We start from the raw sequence: 12705 nt of genomic DNA on the forward strand, positions 1-12705 counted from the left end.
TTACACTAATGGTTTCCTGCTCTGGGCTGCCAGCCGCCCAGTAGCAAGCCTCATAACCACTGAATTCCTCTCCTGGAATCGGTTTACGGCCCTGCAGATAAGGATCCTTGTCTCCTGGTTTTCTGGAGCGCTTACTGTACAGCAGGAGAGCTCAAGTTCAGCATATTTATGACGCTGACTCACAGTTCTGTGACTTTCACATTTCTAGCTGCCCCAGGCAGAAGACTCCAACTAAAAGAAAAGGCATATCGAATATACCTCCACACACACCTTTCTCTCAATATTTACATAGCGTCTGCCAAGGGATGGTTTGTTTGGTTATACAGCTTCAGCTATATTGTACTTATCTGACTGAACTACATATATCGAGGGAAACCGAACACCAACACCAGCAGGTGTGACAGATCGTTCATGACCCTAATGAACAAACACAGCACACCTACGTCGATCCCAGGCAAGTAGAGAGAGGTCGATAAACACTTGAATGTTAATTAATGCTAATTAAAGTAGGCCCAGTAGAGGATTATATAAAACTAATCCAGATCTCTACTTGTGAAACTAGTGTTACAAATAGCATTTGTCTCTTCTGGGGGACAAGACAAAGCACTGAACCACCAAATCATACTGAATCCATTTAATTAAACTTCTTGTATTCAAATTTCCAGGAGCATATAAAACCTTGGAATCTGAGAAACTGTGACTTAGATTTTTTTTTAAAGTTTTTTTTTTTTAAGATTTTATTTATTTATTTGACAGACAGAGATCACATGTAGGCAGAGAGGCAGGCAGAGAAAGAGTGGGGTAAGCAGGCTCCCCGCCGAGCAGAGAGCCCGATGCGGGACTCGATCCCAGGACCCTGAGATCATGACCTGAGCCGAAGGCAGAGGCTTAACCCACTTAGCCACCCAGGTGCCCCTTTAAGATGTTCTTTGACTTGCTTCTCTAATATTCCACAACAAAAAGGCCAATTTTGTGATTCCATAGTTTTCACCTACATTTTCATGATGGCTGGAATTAAACTGAGAATGTACAAATTAAGCATCCACTGCTCCCTGTATGTACAGGTAAGAAAAGGAAGTTATCAAAACAATGGCCATGAGAACACAAGGCTGAAAAAGTGAAAGGATTTTGAGCAAAACAGAGTACACGATCATTGAATAAAAGTGCATCAATATTTGAACAACTTTTTACATGAGGAAAAATTCCATATAATCTGGCTGACATGTTACCAGTAAAAGCAAAAAAGAAAAAAAAAAGTATTTTCTTCTTTGAGTTTGTGACAACTTAGGTTTATCAGAGTCTGATACTTAAATCATGGAAGAATTCCCAAACAGAAATTTACAGGTTAGCAGGAAAGTCAATTGGTCCATGATTCTGCACGTGAGTTTAGTGGAAACTAAGATTACTTTATGTGTTTCAAGAAAATTACATACTCTAGGGGTGCCTAGGTGGCTCAGTCAGTTAAGCGTCTGCCTTCGGCTCAGGTCACGATCCCACGATCCGGGGATCCAGCCCCGCATCAGGCTCCCTGCTCAGCAGAGAGCCTGCTTCTCCCTCTCCCTGCTGCTCTGCGTACTTCTGCTCGCTACCACTCTGGCAAATAAATAAAATCTAAAAAATAAAAAAAGAAAATTACATACTCTAACTTCATTGTTAACTGTACTTGTATTTCAGGAAATGTAGATTCTACCTACAATAACAAAGTCTAAGTGGCTACAGATTTGGAAGTGTATGGATGGCAGGAGCAGAAAAGAGAAAGTTCCTTGCCCCTTGGAGTGGCTGAGAGCCCAAAGACAGACCTCGTGCCCAAAGGCCAAAGGAAAAGAGATCCGAGTCAGGATGGAGAGAAAGAAGCTGATGAGCTCAGAGTGGGCAGGAGAAGAAGAACCAGGACTGAAGGAACAACAAGCCAAAGCGCATTTATTAAGTGAAAGAGGCAGACAAGGACAGCGAGAGGGCACATTTTATTATGAAGCTTTTCAAACAGAGAAAAATTAAAAAAAAAAAATCTGTCGACTAGATTTATCTGCTAGTAACATGGAGCCATATTTTCTTCAGTACCTTTAAGTCCTGAAAATTTATATATACAGTAGAAAGCCCCCGTGTATCGCTTCCCAATATCCCCCATGAATGTGGTATAAAACTTTCATGCAAAACTTATTTATTTGGGAGGAAGAACTCAGAGGGAAAAATCAAACCGCCCAACCTAACAGGAGAGCGGCTAGCAAACAAGAGTGGCGGCTTGGGAGACAACGCCGCCGATCAAAGCCTCAAAAGGCCGTGTTGGAAGGCCGGCCTTCGAGGTCTTTCTCCTAAGTGACCATCTCCGAGAGAGACTGCTTCTGAAAGAGAAGAATCAACCCCATTATGCCTTATTTACAAACTTTGTCGCTATAGTTCTTACTATCTTAAGTGCAAGCAAACCCAACAGACACTTTTAACTGAGAGTAACACGTTCACGTAATTCACCCCCCCAAGAGCTACGCACGCGAGTTAGCTACAACCATTTGTACTCCCCTCGCTGACTGTGAAACACCGTGCACTCTCCTTCAGATGGAAAACGTTCTATTAACATGTGTGCCGAAGTACTTGTTTATCACGTCTGAGCCCCAGGTAACAGCTTTCTGTTGTCATCACCACAGCACTCTTAGTGGGGCCATTTTATGGTTAACAGATTTCTCCAGGAGAGACCGAACACTTACATTTGAAACGTATTTTCTCTGTATCCAGGAAGAACAATTTAAGAGGGTACATATTCAACTACACTTTCACCAAAATGAAGCAAGTATGCTTAAACAACAATGTCATTTTTTCTAATATAACCCCTTGGGGTTCCATGCCTTCCAGAACTGATCTAAGGACACTGTAGCAGAGAGAGAACAGCGTGGGGTCCAAGAGCTGGTTCCCTGTGGTGGGGGGGGCAGGGGATGAGAGAGAGAGAGAGAGAGAGAGAGAGAGATCTGGTGCAGCCGTGCAACCTCTCAGAGTGTCAGCCTCATCTATAAAATGGGGTCTGCTTTCTTCTCAGGGGTATTGTAATGATCGAACATGAGACTAGATGTTCAAATGCTTTTAAAATAATATATACGGTGTTTTGCTATATTTTAAAATGTGGATAAAATATGTATTCCCACAGTAAAGGAAATGCTAGTTCAACTACTACGCTTTAAATCAAGTGTTTTTGGGGGCACCTGGGTGGCTCAGTGGGTTAAGCCGCTGCCTTCGGCTCGGGTCATGATCCCAGGGTCCTGGGATCGAGTCCCGCATCTGGCTCTCTGCTCAGCGGGGAGCCTGCTTCCCTCTCTCCCTCTCTCTCTCTCTCTCTTTCTCTGCTTACTTGTGATCTCTCTCTGTCAAATAAATAAAATCTTTAAAAAAAAATAAAATAAATCAAGTGTTTTTGTTTTTTTTTAAAGCAAGGTCTTCAACCTATGTGGAAACAAAAGAAAATCCAGCTTTCATCTTGTGAGAGCATTTTCAAAACCCTTATGAAAAAGACACAAATAAAAACTACGATGATTTGGCACTAGAACTAAATTCCAGAAGTTCATGTCATTGCATGTCCCTTAGTCTATGAAGTTATTATTAAATTAAAATTTTACCTTTTAAATTTTTAAATTTATGATTTTAAACTCAAGTACACAAGGCAGCAGTCAGTATTGAAACTGAATGCGTTAACAAGGACTAAAGGTTGTAACTAACAATGTAAGTCAGCCCTTATTAGAAATAACACAAAACTTGTAAAGAAAACCCATCAGGAGGCTCAGAACTGTTGCTCCAGTGTTAGGGACCCTCGGAACTCAGCTGTACTTTCTTAGAAGACGGCGGCGTCCACACTGCATGCCCCTGCTTGCAAGCTCCTGCGCCCGCCCACAGAGGGCAGTATCGTCCAGAGCAGGACTTGCAAGTGGGCTCACAGGCAGGCCTCATTCAGACAAGAGTGCACGGAGGAACTAAATCAAAAGAACCCCTGCTTTTGGCTGGAATTATATCAGTTAGACAAAGCAGGAAGGACAATTTCTTTTCAATCAAATTCTAGTTGGCTACTGACCACGAAGTACTTTCTGAGCGCTATCTTGGACCAAAGCATCCCAGACAGTAAAACAGCAGGAGAACTGTTGTTTACAACTCAAGAGTGATGGTCTGTAAGCACCAGAATCACCACGGCCAAAGCAGAGGAGGTTTCGTTTGGAAATGAAATACACTATCGGTGCAGCCCATTTTCCATTCCTGGCCCCTTAGAACCTCTTCACCAAAAGTGCTAAACAGGGGCACCTGGATTAAGTGCCTGACTCTTGGTTTTGGCTCAAGTCATGATCTCAGGGTTTAAGATCAAGCCCTGTGTCGGGCTCTGCACTCAGTGGGGGGTCTGCTTGAGATTCTCTCCCTCTCCCTCTGACCCTCCCTATTCCACTTCTGTGTGCTCTCTTTCTCCAATAAATAAATCTTCCTGGGGCACCTGGGTGGCTCAAGGGGGTAAGCCTCTGCCTTCGGCCCAGGTCAGGATCCCGGGCTCCTGGGATCAAGCCCTGCATCAGTCTCTCTGCTCAGCCGAGAGACTGCTTCCCCACCTCTCTGCCTGCCTCTCTGTATACTTGTGATCTCTGTCTGTCAAATAAAAAAACAAAATCTTAAAAAAAAAATTCACATGCAGACACAAAGAATTTGAGGCAAAACTTTATCTCACAACAATTTTTACAAGTCCCTCCATGTTATCAATAACATGAGCGCTCAGAACCAAACAACAGTAAGGTGAGTGGTTGCACCCCGAACACCCCAGGACTCGGTCCCATTAGCAGAGCCAAAGTAAGATGATCGAATTAAACCCAGCAAGAGAGCAAAAACATTACAACTAGACCTCAGATCACCAGATCACAAAATAAAGAGCACATCATCAGTTCTACCCCAACATGCCTAGAGATATTCTGCTGATGGTTACAGAAGTGGTGAAAACATCAAATTTAACTTACTTAACTTTTTAACAATTTTTTCATTTCAATAAATTTATTTTGATTGGTTGGATTGTTTAAGAGGAAGAGAAGAATCTGTTCATGTTTTTCAACCTACGGGTGAAGAAAAAATAGCATTATTTCATTTCTAAAAATGTAAGGAGTACAATTTCACTTCAAGGAAATTCTACCCACTTGTTTCTGTAACTCTGTGCAACAGCAATTCATCCTGCAGGTCTTTTCTAGAAGCAAATACAAAAAGCCATTAGAGAACATACACCATAACTAACAAACAGAGGAATCTGACTGTACACAACTCTGCCTCTGAGGTGTGCGTTCTAACTATGAAAGACTTGATCGATTAGCTTCTCATTTGGGTTTTAGTATTTCCTAAATACTGGGTTTTACCCAATTAATGCCCCCATCTCCAAGATTTTAGGACTTTTGCCTATCAAAAATGGGGTTATCTCTTCGGCCAAGCGAGGGCCTGCCAAATAATCATCTTATGAGGTATCTGTAAGATCCAATCTCAAAAATACAAACTCTTCACTTTGCTCAGGATTGAAAGTGAGTTGGAAATAATTCTGAATGCTAGCCATTTCTAAAGCTCTCAGTATCAATGTTATCACTAATGTGATCAGCAATGCTGCTGAGGCTAAGCTAAGGAAAATCTGGCCTGGGAGGCCTGCTTCTATCCAGTGGGTCCCCTGAGGTGGCAACGTGAGTCGCACCTTGCCACTGGATTTGCAAAGGGGGAGGACAAAAGGGAACGTGACCGCAGAGAGTAAGGAAAAACCAGGTCACCTACATTGATTACATCTGTTCTTAATTACACTTACGTCTGTCATTAATTAAACTTGAAAAAATACCTGTACTCAAAGCACTTTGCTTTTTAGATGTGATGTTTTTTGCCAGACCATATGTCACCAGCTTTTCAGCTACATTGATAGTTCCATTTTCAGAACATTTCTCAACCGACACTGTATGGAGGTTCTTGATAACTCCTTTTACAGAAAGCATTACTCTCTGATTCAATATGAGATTTTTTAGTAGTTCTACAACTAATTGAGAGCAGCTTCCATTCAATTCCATTAGTCCTGGGAAAACAACTGAATATTAATCTTCGAGTCCCTTAAAAAAAGATAAATACTCACATATATCGTATAAAGACAATAAACGAAAGTCTTACTTTCTTTGGCTGGGCTTAGGTATGCTTTGATGTACTACTGCTGTTGCATTAAAAAAATCACTCAATAGATACTCCCTGACCCCTATTTTGTGTCAAACACTAATCTAGGTCGAGAGGGCATAAACAGACAATGGTCGGCTGCCATGGACATGTGTCCATTATAACGGGAGAAGCAAACAATGAAATGTTCCAACTCTCTCCCCGAGTCAAAACCAAAGCAGACTATGAGGCACTGAGTGAGCACTTATCTGCTGGGACCACTAGGTAATGAAATCATGAGTAAGGGTGAAAAGCTACTTTAGCATTCCCATTCGCTTTATTCAAACACCAGCTGAAGAACTGAACTTGTGGAGATACAGTACACAGTAAAGGAGTCCCAAAGGGTGTCATCTCAGGCCTCTCAAGAGAGCGCCGTGACAGAATGGAGGGGCCTTTAGGGAAGGGTCAGACAGCCCAGGTCCCCCAGCCCTGGCTACTTCCAGCGGTGCAACCTGGGGCCAAACCTAATCTCCAAACAACAATGGGCTGACAATGTAATTTTTTGAGAATGAAATAAAGGATGAAAAATAGGTTTTGTTTTTTTTTCTAAACTCTGCTTGATATTTAGAAATCTAGGCAGTTACTGAAATGCCCATTTGATTCAGACATAGGGCTATAAAACAGGAGAAAAAAAATCATACAGCTATCCCAATTGCAAAGTGACTTGTACCTTCAAGCGAACATTTAATAATTTGGAAAGGAAGCTCCAGGTGGCTGCTGGAAATTGGCTGCACTCTGGAAAGAGGCAGAGTTTCACTGTTCCCATAGTCTGCATACAGTACTTTCACATCAGCATCTGATGTCCCCAGAACAATGGCACGGTACCAGAAGTCGTCACCTGAAAATATAATGCAACCTCACATGAGAAGTTACATGCAATGACTCCCTCCCTCCCTTCAAGACAGTTATTCACAGTTACATTTACATTAGTGAGAAATTCATGTGAACACTTCTGGTTAGAGTCCAGATAAAGCCAAAGTATCACCTCCACTCCTTCCAGATCCTACTAAAAAGACAATTATGTGATTAAAAAGAAAAAGGCACAGAACCACAAGGAGAGAGGACAAGAGAGAAGAAAATATGATATTGGAAGCTGGAAAGCAGATGGTAGGAATGGAAATGATTTAGCAGAGCTCAACCAAAGCTGGCGATGGGGAAGCGAAGCAGCATCTTCCTTTGCATCTTAAATTCCCAAGCCCCAATAATTAACGCATCCCAAAGTAGTAATAAGAATGGAGCCGAAATGAGGACTGGGTAAAGAAAACACACTTATTTCCCAAGAAAACTGAATAAACTTTAGTTTACAAACAAATTTACACATAATACTTATTTTTAAAGTTGCTGAAGAAGATGGTCGGTTTTGTGTCACGTGTTTTAATATAAAAGCTAAGAATGCCATCCCCATTTCAAGGCATCTGCTCCTACTCAAGGGCAGAAGACTGGAGGTTTCTTCTCCAGAGAGGATGAACCAGACAGACGACTGGACTCAGGAACATGATGCAGCGCAGAGGAAGTTGACCAAGAACACCGATGGGCCAGCTGTGCACACAGCAGCAGACAACCATCCCAAGGTAAATGCACTTCAAGACAGCAACAGCAGGAGTCCCCAGGGAAATAGCAGGGCCCAACAGTGACGGCCACCTACACAAGTTCTGCCCACAAAGCAGCTTCCAATTAATGCCTAAGTGCCCCATCCTAAGTGAACAGTGAAGGATCACCAGACTTTTTTTTTTTTGAAGATTTTATTTATTTATTTGACAGAGATCACAAGTGGGGAGAGAGGCAGGGAGAGAGAGGGAGAGAGAGAGACGGAAGCAGACTCCCCACTGAGCAGAGAGCCCGACACGGGGCTTGATCCCAGAACCCTGGGATCATGACCTGAGCCAAAGGCAGAGGCTTTAACCCACTGAGCCACCCAGGCGCCCCAGATCACCAGACATTTGAAGAAAGCTTCCAGCAGAGAAGACCAAACCAAACAGGAACTCAGAGAAACAGGGAGAAGACAGGGACAGTTAGAAGAAGGATATTAGCGTCCCCAGACAAATTGCCTTCCATCCTTGAAATGAGAGGTCAGTATTAAAGACACACACACTTGAAAAGACAAACAGAAAAGCTATTAAAACCAGAAATGGTATCAGAAATGAAACAATAAACTGGAAAATAAAACTGAGGAACTCTCTTGAAAAAATAAGCAAAAAAGGTAAAAGAGAAAAGAGGAAACTTAGCAGAAGAGTTTCAAGTCCAACATTAGATTATTTGGAGTTCCTGGGGCACCTGGGTAGCTCACTCAGTTAAGGGTCTGACCCTGATTTTTTTTTTTTTTTAAGATTTTATTTATCTATTTGACAGAGAGGGAGAGAGCACAAGTAGGCAGAGAGGAAGGCTGTGGGGGGTGGGGGGAAGCAGGTTCCCTGCTGAGCAGAGAGCCCAATACGGGGCTCGATCCCAAGACCCTGAGATCATGACCTGAGCCGAAAGCAGAGGCTCAACCCACTAAGCCACCCAGGTGCCCCTGGCTCTTGGTTTTTAACTCAGGTCATAATCTCAGTGTCTTGAGATTGAGCCCCACATGGGACTCCATGCTCAGTGGGGAATTGGCATGAGATTCTCTCTTCTCCCTCTCCCCCGCCCCTAAAATAGATAAATCTTTAAAAAAATATTTGGAGTTTCTAACAGAACAGAAAATGAAAGATGGGAATAAAAAACATTCAGAAAACTTTCTCAAAATTGAAGCTCATCAATTCCTAGACTTAAGGGCCCACCCACTAAAAGTGTCCAACACAGTGGTAAAAACTAAAACCAAGTCACAGCATGGATTTCAAAACATGGAATGAAGAGATTCCTAAAAGTTCCAGAGAGGAGAAAAAAATACAAAGTTTGGAGGATCTAAATGACCTCCCTTTTGACCCAAAACATCAACAGCTTTAAAAAAACAATAAAAGCGGGGCACCTGGATGCCTCAGTTGGTGAGGCTTGAGACTCTCAATGTCTGGGCTGTGACTCTGAACCCCGTGCTGGAGGTAGAGAGTACTTAATAAAAAAATTTTTTAAAAAGCAAGGCCTTCAAAATTTTAAGGAAAAGATGATTTCCAGTCTAGAATTCTATATCTAGGCAAGCAATTAATTAACTATTAAGACAGGATAAAGACTTTTTCAGACATGGGAGAATATGTGAAAATAACAGAAAATTTATCTGAAACATACCTTTTCTTAGCTTCTGGAGGATGGGATATACCCAATTATTAGAACAAATCCAAAGTAAGTATTGCAGAAAACAAGGTGAGATGAGGAAGGAAGAAACTGTGAAAACATAGTGGGATGGGAGAGAAAACTGTGAAACACGAGGGAGTGGTGTTGAAACAACCCCAACAAGATGACAAAGGAAAACTTCCAGGGCAATGGCTCACATCTGGAGGACAAGCAGTCTGGCTAGCAGGTCAGAAGGCAGCGAGCGCTGGCAATGTAACAAAAGCTGATAAAGTACATGAGGTTTCACTGGGAGACTCTGCACCAATGCAGAGAACTGGAAGTATACAGAACATTAACAACGACAACAAAAAAGGCAAAAGAGATATGTCACCGTGTATCTCCTCTGTCGTAGTGGACCACGGGACTACGCTGTGAATAGTGTTTATGCAATTCCAACAGAGTAACAGAGAATATTTATCTAACCAAAAGCTGTGACATATTTCTATCAGGAAGAAAGGGAGCGAAAGTGTAGATCCCATTATCATACAAAAGAAAAACAGGGGCGCCTGGGTGGCTCAGTGGGTTAAAGCCTCTGCCTTCAGCTCAGGTCATGGTCTCAGGGTCCTGGGATCGGGCCCCACATCGGGCTCTCTGCTCAGGGGGGAGCCTGCTTCCTCTTCTCTCTCTGCCTGCCTCTCTGCCTACTTGTGATCTCTCGCTGTCAAAATAAATAAATAAAATTAAAAAAAAAAAAAAGAAAAACAAAACTAAACAATATATTTAACTGTAAATCTAAATTTAAATTATTTTAAATGAACTCTATGTGGGCAATAGTCCAAAAGCATTTTAAATCTGTTGGTGGCAAGATGAAGATGAAATTGGCCCACTCACAAACTTTTGGCACATACGATATTTCTTTAAGATGCCCACAGAGCAATATGCTTCCAGAACTTACAAAACGATTTATATCCTTTCACTCAGGAATTCCCTAAATTTCTGCCCAAGAATATTCACTCCAACTGTTGTTATTACTAAAAGAAATTTGTTAACATGAATTATTAAACAACAGGACAATGGTTAAGTGAACCTGATTCAACAAGTCTGACTTATTAAGGCATTTACTCCTTTTTGAGTACATTAATAAAGTTCTAAAATTATCTGCAACTCCTCCATATATAAATATGTTAAGGGCCACCATATTCAGTAGAGTTATCTAGAGCTAATTATGTCAAAGTACTGACAGATTTGTAGATATCTACCTAAATCCTTACCTAAATATAATCTATGGTTACAAAACAGAAAAGCTGGAGGATGAAGCCCAGCATGAAGAGTTAAACCTACAAACTTGCTTTTAATTTCATAAGCAAAATTAAATGTGTACCTTATATAACAAAACACACAAGATTTCAAGTAAAAGAGAACAAACATTTCCTGTTTAATGTTTTATCTAAAAGAACCTTACTTGTGTATTTGGCACAGCACGCATCTCCGATTCTGGGTCTGTAAGACACTCGGCTTTTCTGAGTATTGCAATATTCTAACAATTCAGCTGTCAATATACACAATCTTTCCTGATCTTCTGAAACATAAAAAATCAATCTTTTGTGAAGAAATTTTCAATGCTACTGTTTAGACAGTATACAAAAACAGTGTCAAATTGAATCACTGAAAAAAACCCATTTACATTTATGTTTTAAGAACACATAAGCCCACGAGTGGTTACCCTGTACATAAGAGATCTAATACTCAGAAAAGGAAGCTTCTGGAAAGCCATTTTCTAGATCAGGGTGGTTATACTAGTGTGCTCACACTACAGAACGTTGTTAAATCATACTTTCATAGTTTTTTGGCATACTTTTCAGGAAGTGTGTTACAGTTAATGAGATAAGAAAAAGTACTTCTAGTTCATCAGGATTCATTAACCCGAAGTCCCTGCTTTCCACTACACAGACTGAAGATAATAGTTTGTAATATTGGAGATTTAAGAGCACTTGTTGGTATCACCACAATTTGTGGTTTGACAACCTGAAACAAAGGTTCACTTTCGTAGCCTTCACGTACCTGCCGTTATTCTGAATAGCCATCACCCAGCTTGCCCTAACTCTCTCTGACACTACCAGGATAAACTCAAACATGTTCGAGAGATTTCTTAATTATAAACTTCCATGAAGCAAGAAAACATTTATATGCTACTTTTCTTCAGGATTAGGTCCAGTATAAAACATTTCTCTAAGTTCCTAAGCCACAGTAACAGTGATTATAGACTGACTTATAAAGCACTCTTTCAATATTAACAGGTTTTCTCAAAAAGTTGTAGACAGTTAGCTTTGTAAGTGCTATTCAATATACATAGTACCTATTTTTTGTGATAGTATCTATTTTTAAACAACAAATTATACAGCAATTAAGGAAACTATTTTCTTATAAAAAGCTGTAGATTAGAGTGGATCGGGAAGGTGTTAAATGCAGGGTGTTTCCCTTCACGTTTATTTTACATTTGTTTGTATGACTAAATACCCCTGAAGTGTTATGATGGCCAATTCTTCCTTAAAATATTGAATAAAACAAAAATCACCAGCCTCCCCTTCTCTCTCACTTCCTAAGGAGTTCAGAGAAGAGCTTTCATATTACAGTTAAAAAGATGAGCATAAATAGGTCTCAAATTTTGGTTTCTTACCTGGCATCTCATTTGGTAGAGCATAAAACAAGTGTGGGTTTATGATTTCCAATACGGTCGCTTGTACAGTTTTATTAACTGGCAATTCTATTGTCCTCCACTGCTCAGGGGAAGAAATGGCTGAAATCATACAAAACAGATCTTGTATAAAACAGATCAAAGTTGTCATTCTCTCTCAGTTTTATCTTTATTCAATTTATTCATCAACTGAATCAACATTCACAAATCCCTAAAATGAAAATCTGTATTTTCACAAAACAATCTATTCAGTTTGAGGGACTCTGTGTTACAAAGGAGTACAATCTAGAATGAGAATCTTTGACCTGCTGCACTCCTGTATTATTTCTGTAATATATTTCCATTTCCATAGTATAGTTAATGTAAATCTTATAACTGGTTCACACTGTAGAGAATATATAACTGTACGATGCAAAACTACCTGATAAATAACTACGATAAAAATGAGTAGTTTTTAATAAAACCATGTTTCAAGAAATACTATTTTTTTTTTAAAGATTTATTTATGAGAGAGTGTTTGCATGAGCAGTGGGGGTAGAAGACGAAATGGAGTCAGAGAATCAGAAGCAGACTCCACACTGAGCTGGGAGCCCAAAGCAGGATTCAATCTCACCACCCTGAGGTCTCTCACCACCTGAGGTGAA

The 12705-nt window shown here is 40.7% G+C and overlaps 1 protein-coding gene across 7 annotated transcripts in view; it reads right to left on the reverse strand.

Moving 5' to 3' along the window:
- Positions 1–4667: 4667 nt before the first annotated feature.
- The window catches only part of TDRD1 (tudor domain containing 1), a gene marked incomplete at its 5' end in the record, with an annotated part of 34116 nt that continues 26078 nt past the window's right edge, over positions 4668–12705 (reverse strand). For 4 of the 7 annotated variants that reach the window (XM_080823546.1, XM_080823544.1, XM_080823542.1 and 1 more), the window contains 6 exons: positions 4668–5063; positions 5145–5191; positions 5819–6046; positions 6848–7015; positions 10829–10945; positions 12044–12163. In XM_080823546.1, the coding sequence (XP_080679672.1) occupies positions 4971–5063; positions 5145–5191; positions 5819–6046; positions 6848–7015; positions 10829–10945; positions 12044–12163 (773 nt within the window). In that variant the 3' untranslated portion in view covers positions 4668–4970. The remainder of the gene's footprint in view (positions 5064–5144; positions 5192–5818; positions 6047–6847; positions 7016–10828; positions 10946–12043; positions 12164–12705) is intronic. The other 3 variants (XM_080823545.1, XM_080823543.1, XM_080823541.1) reach the window with 2 other exon arrangements.

The sequence above is a fragment of the Martes martes genome, assembly GCF_963455335.1.
Source record: "Martes martes genome assembly, chromosome: 14".
In the NCBI taxonomy this organism is placed as follows: Eukaryota; Metazoa; Chordata; class Mammalia; order Carnivora; family Mustelidae; genus Martes; species Martes martes.